General features: G+C 38.7%; 1 protein-coding gene across 1 annotated transcript; it reads right to left on the bottom strand.

Annotated features, from left to right (window-relative positions):
* Positions 1-528: 528 nt before the first annotated feature.
* On the bottom strand, positions 529-2,452 carry LOC138901752 (uncharacterized). Its single transcript, XM_070189540.1, has 5 exons — positions 2,212-2,452; positions 1,294-1,927; positions 1,056-1,176; positions 816-948; positions 529-713 (listed from the first exon to the last, which is right to left on the bottom strand). The coding sequence occupies exons 1-5, from the start codon at positions 2,450-2,452 to the stop codon at positions 529-531; spliced, it is 1,314 nt and encodes a 437-aa protein (XP_070045641.1).
* Positions 2,453-5,410: the final 2,958 nt, after the last annotated feature.

Here is a 5,410-nt window from a genome sequence, read left to right as displayed (position 1 = left end):
CCACAGGAAGAAAGACCACTTAAAAGGTATTTTCTTATGCCAGGTCATTCTATTGGAGAAGTTAGATTGCTTCCTATTTCTGATAAGTTACCAAGGAGATGCACAAGTGAATTTTCCATTAACAGTTGGTGTCCAAATGGCTTCATCTAAGGTATGAGGTTGGTACTGAATATGGGTTTGATTGATATCTTGGATATTGTGATACGGGGCAGTTTCATTTAGTTTCTGAAGATCCCATTGATCATCCCTCCAGAAATAGGAAACAGGAGTATTGGCAGGCCTGCCTCCACCAATTCTACGATCAACTAAACGCCATGTTCCTAACCAATTATCCCACAAGAACAGACAGTTTCTTGAATGAAGTTTCTATTAAATTGCTTGCTCAACCTCCTTTTTGTTAATCATCATCCTTTTCCATACTTTTGACTGGCTAGAATCCCATTTTTTGGATATGGGATTGGACCTTTGACAGTATTTGGCTATAAGGAAATTTCTCCATAGAGACTGAGAGGTCCTGAGGTGCAACCATTATTTGATCTCCATTGATTTGTAGACATCCTCAATTGTTCTGAATCCCAGACCACCCTTCATCATTGTATAGGCCAGTTTCTGCCAAGAGGCCCAATGATACTTCAATTTGTCCTTTTCCAGACCTTGGAAGAAATTTGCTACCAATTTATCAATCTGCTTCATAACAGTTTTTGGAGGAGACACTGTAGACAAGAGGTGTATTGGTATTGATTGCAGTACATGTTTTATCAAGGTAGCCCTGCCACTATAGGATAGCATTTTTCCATGTCAGGCTTTGATTTTACCTATAATCTTAGGTATGAGATTATTGTAGTGAATGATCCTCTTCCTACCTATATACAAAGGATATCCTAGGTAAGTTAGAGGAGATTTCCTCTTTGAGAAACCTGTTTCTGCTCTAATCCTTCTGATAGTAGACTGAAAAGCTCCAGGTGAAGTCCGAAATAACCCTTATCCTTGTTGATTTTTTTCCCAGAACTTTTTTCATAGCTGCTTAAGATCTTCATGATTTTTTAAAGTGATACTCTGCCTCCAGAAGTAGATATGATAATGTCATCAGCAAAACTTAGGTGATTAATCTGTGGTCCTCTCCTTTGCATATAAAAGTCATTAAAGAATTGATCATGGTTCAGGTTATTGAGCATCCTGAAAAGTAATTCAGTTCCAATAATGAACAAGGAGTGAGCTGGTGGGTCTCCTTGTTTTAGGCCCATAGTAGATTGAAAGAAGCTACACCCGGTGTCATTAATGATGACTGAGTACCAATTGTTGGGCAAAGTTCTCCAGATCATGTCAATTATTCTTTCACAGAATCCCATTCTTCTCAGCATGATACATGTGAAGCTCCATGATACTCTATCATAGGCTTTGGACATGTTTAATTTAATAACAACATTGGTGCTTATGTTGGGCTTTTTGATGCCATGGATAATTTCCTGTGCAAGCATGATGTTTTCAGAAATGTTTCTCCCTCTAACAAAGCCTATCTGATTTCCTGAGATGATTCTGGGAAGAATTGGAGCCAATCTTGTACTAATGATCTTGGAGATAATCTTGTTGATGAAATTACTGAGGTTGATTGGTCTAAACTGTGTAAGGGAGTTGGGAAATTTCAATATTGGAAGTAGGACAAGACAAACACTTGTCATATATCTGGGCATGGTGCTTCCTTCAAAGAAAGTCAATACAACCTTCATCAAATCAAACTTGATAATCTCTGTACAAGCTTGGTAAAATTTACCATTCATACCATCAGGGCCTGCAACACTCGTAGGACTCATGGAGAAGGCCACTTCTTTTAGTTCATTCATTGTGGGATATGTGGAAAGGGCATTGTTTTCTTCAGGGGTGATCATGGTTAGGATGCATGAGAGTATATCTTCTCTGATAGTACCTCCTGGATCCGAAAAGAGTTCTTGAAAATAGTCACAGGCTGCTTGGCCTATAGCCTCATCACCCTGTACCCAATTTTCTTATTCATCCTTGATCTTGTGAATGTATAAAAATATTATTCTACCCCTTATTAGAATGTAAAAGTATCTGCGAAAGTATCTGTAATTTGCATCCCCATCTTTGAACGTAATTGAGTTTTCTGCTTGAAGATTGACTCTTCAAGTTTCATGTACTTGAGATATTGAGCTTTGAGTTCCTAGAGTGTAATTCTGTCATTTTCAGAATTACTCTGTGCCCATGCCTCCTCTGCGTCTTTGACTTGCTGTTCAAATAGTTTGGCTTTCTGAAAGATGTCTCCATATTTCTGTCTGGACCATATACTTAAAGCTTTGCTAAGTGATTTGAGTTTCTGATGGAAGACCCACACAAGGTTGCCTGTGACTTCTCTGTTCCATACCTCCTCCACTAGTGGCAAACATTTCTCACTCTCCACCGAGCAGTTAAGGAATTTGAAGTATCTCTTGCCCATTTCTTACTAACATTGATCTCCATTAGGAGAGGGTTATGATTAGAACATGCTGGGGCTAGATGAGAAACAATAGTGGTGGGGAAGGAAGTCAACCATTGGTCATTCACTAGACCCCTATCTAGTCTCTTTCAGACAATAGAATTTGGCCTGCCCCCCCTGCCATTTGACCATTTGTATTTGTGACCATAGTAGCCAAGATCCACCAGACCACTATCTTCAATCATGCTAAAGACATCCAAGATTTTACTCATCTGATAAGGAATACCCCTAATTCTTTCCTCAACAGATGCTATAACATTGAAATCTCCTATAACACACTAAGGGATGGTGTATATAGAAGATTTATGTCTCAGGACATCCCATAAGGGTCTCCTCATTACTGGTTTGCATTTGACATAGATTAATGTGAGGTTAAAAATATTTCCATCCTCCATATGCTTCATCTCCATAGATATCTATTGTTCATCAGAATCTAGAACCTTAGCAGTGAAGTCTTTATCCCACAATACCCAAATTTTATCATTGACATTGGAAGCTGCTTGGTGCATAGAGAGCTGAAGTCTAAAGTAGTTGATGTAAGTGTTATCCAAGAAGGGTTCAAGGATAGCAATAAGGGATAGTTGGTGAAGTTGCTTTAGGATTCTGAGTCTTTCAATAACGCCTGAGGTCATAATACCTCTTGCATTCCATATAAGTGTACTAATCATTGAGGTTTTGACGGGATTGTGGATTTTGGTGGTATATTGGTGGCTACAGTTGTTCTACTTCTGGTAACTCTTGGTGATGGTCTCATCCTAGGTGATAGGTTTTGTGTCATGATGAGTTCCTGTTTATCAGATGATCCATTTACAGCTTCAATGAGAAGTTCACAAAGCTGATCATTGTGATCATTATCTTCTTCCGACCAATCCCTAGGTTCCACAGGTTCATCTTCTGATTAGATGGGTCTGTATTCTTCTCATTGCTCTTTTTTTATTCTAGCTTGGATTATATTTTGGTTATGGTATCTTAATGGATAAGTTAGAAACAACCTTTGCTTTGCCTTTAGAAGTTGTTTAATGATAACTGACTGATCTTTATCATAACTAGGGATATCCAGATTGGTATCCTCCCCTGACTGAGTGTCTGGAGGGTGATTGGAGGTTTCAGTAATGGAATGGTCCAGCATGTGCTGGTTTAGATTATGTGCCTGAGCACTCTCATGTAGAACATGAGGAACCCAACCTCCTTTGGGATCCCTCCTCCCAGCAGAGCTAGGTTCTTCCTGACAATTTCTTTTTACTCCTTCCATTTCAGTAGTAGAAGCCAATGTAGGATGAGGACTCCACTCTTGTGTAGCTGTAGGAGCACTAACATGGGATTATTTTTGCATTGTGGCTGTTTCTTTCCTTTGCTGTTGTGTCTATCTGCTTAATTGAGCTTGTGTATCAGCTTGTGTTTCAACTTGTGAGTTTTCACTAACTTTTTGTGATCATGTAGCTTGCTTTGGTATGAAAGTTTGGTGCTACTTTTTTATTATTTTTCCCTTTGAATTAACTTTTCCTCTGTGTTTGCCATCCATCATTTTTATTGATTGTGATAGACTATTGTTGTTCCTTTCCTTGTAGGTTTTCATGAGTTTTTGTTTCCTTAATATGACTGGTGGTTGGCCCTCCTTGTTTATATGGTTTTACTAAATGGTGTTGGTGATTAGCATTGGTTCTCCTTCTGAATGACTTGATTTTGAGTTGATGGTCGGTTTTGTTGATTTTCCCAGTGGCCTTCAACTGCGTTCTGGTATTTTTTTCTTCTTATTTTCCTCATCTTTCATCCTGATAGACAAATCATGTGATTTGTGATCTAGATATTTGTAGTAGAGGCAGTACTCAGTGACATTCTAATATTGTACTTCAAGCCACCTCCCATCACCATTGTCATCTTCATCAAATCCCAACCAGACATGATGGGGTCTTGGCTTTGTTAAGTCAATTTGCATCTCAATCTTAGCCACACTTCCTCTGGTTTTTTAAAAAGAAGCCAAGTCCATGTGAAGAGCCTTTCCTACTGGAGATAGTAAAGTTGTAAATAGCTCCATATGCTAGAAGTGCCAAGATAGTTCTGACACCACCACCCATGAAGGGACAATTGGTAAATCTTTATTGGGATTGAATGTAGGAGTCCATGCTTCCAGTTTCATCATTTGTCCTTGTATGTACATGAACTGTCTAGTACATACTATGACATGATCATACTCATTGACCAAGTCTTTGTAGATTATTTTAGCATTGAAATGTGCTATCTTGACCCCTCCTTTTAGCTCCGTTTGTGCCACAAAACTTCTTCTAATGATCTCCATTCTTGGTATTGTTTTAGAAAATTTCCCAACCACTGTGAACCTACATAGGGCTGCTAGTTTTACCATGTAGTCATGTATGTAAAAAATAACTGCTGGCTAGCCTTGCTATGTGGTGAATTTGGGTGGTGTGAGTTCGATCGGTTCTAATTCACCTTCATGCATGGCTCTTAAGTTGGTAACATATGAGTATTTTACTGTGGGTAGAGGTTGTGCAGGACTGTTAGGTGGCTGTTTTGGTTTGGTATTAATATCCTTAGGTTGGTTACCAATGATGACATTATTCAAAGTTTGATTAAGTGTAGATTGTTGGTGTGTAGGTAGGTTTGTCAAAGTTGGATGAAATCTTTGATAGGGTATTTTTGTTGATGGCTGTTTGGTTATTGAATTTTGCCTGAATTAGGAGGGTAGCTTGAGTGCCTTTGTCTTTCAATTGTTGTGGACATATATGAGATTTTCCATGCTGATTGTGTCTGGTCTATGCACTTTGGTTTAAAGTTGTGGACTCAAGTTGTTGTGTGATAACATGTACTCCTACTGCAACTGAATTGTCTAAGTATGTGGCATTCTCTTGCTCTACTTCCATGACAATAGGGAGTCTTTCATTAATTTTGATCATTTGGAGT

Source organism: Nicotiana tomentosiformis, chromosome 11 (assembly GCF_000390325.3).
Source record: "Nicotiana tomentosiformis chromosome 11, ASM39032v3, whole genome shotgun sequence".
Classification (NCBI taxonomy): domain Eukaryota; kingdom Viridiplantae; phylum Streptophyta; class Magnoliopsida; order Solanales; family Solanaceae; genus Nicotiana; species Nicotiana tomentosiformis.
The sequence above is the reverse complement of the archived record's forward strand: the minus strand, read 5'-3'. Positions and strand labels throughout refer to the sequence as shown.

Bases quoted from the DNA above. Each gene is read 5' to 3' on its own strand.
- LOC138901752 (XM_070189540.1), bottom strand. From the start codon at position 2,452: ATGGGCAAGAGATACTTCAAATTCCTTAACTGCTCGGTGGAGAGTGAG. The intron at 1,177-1,293 runs GTACTCAGTCAT...ATTACTTTTCAG, and splicing joins AGAACTTTGCCCAACAATTG to GATGCTCAATAACCTGAACC. The intron at 714-815 runs GTAAAATCAAAG...TCTTGTCTACAG, and splicing joins TCTCATACCTAAGATTATAG to TGTCTCCTCCAAAAACTGTT.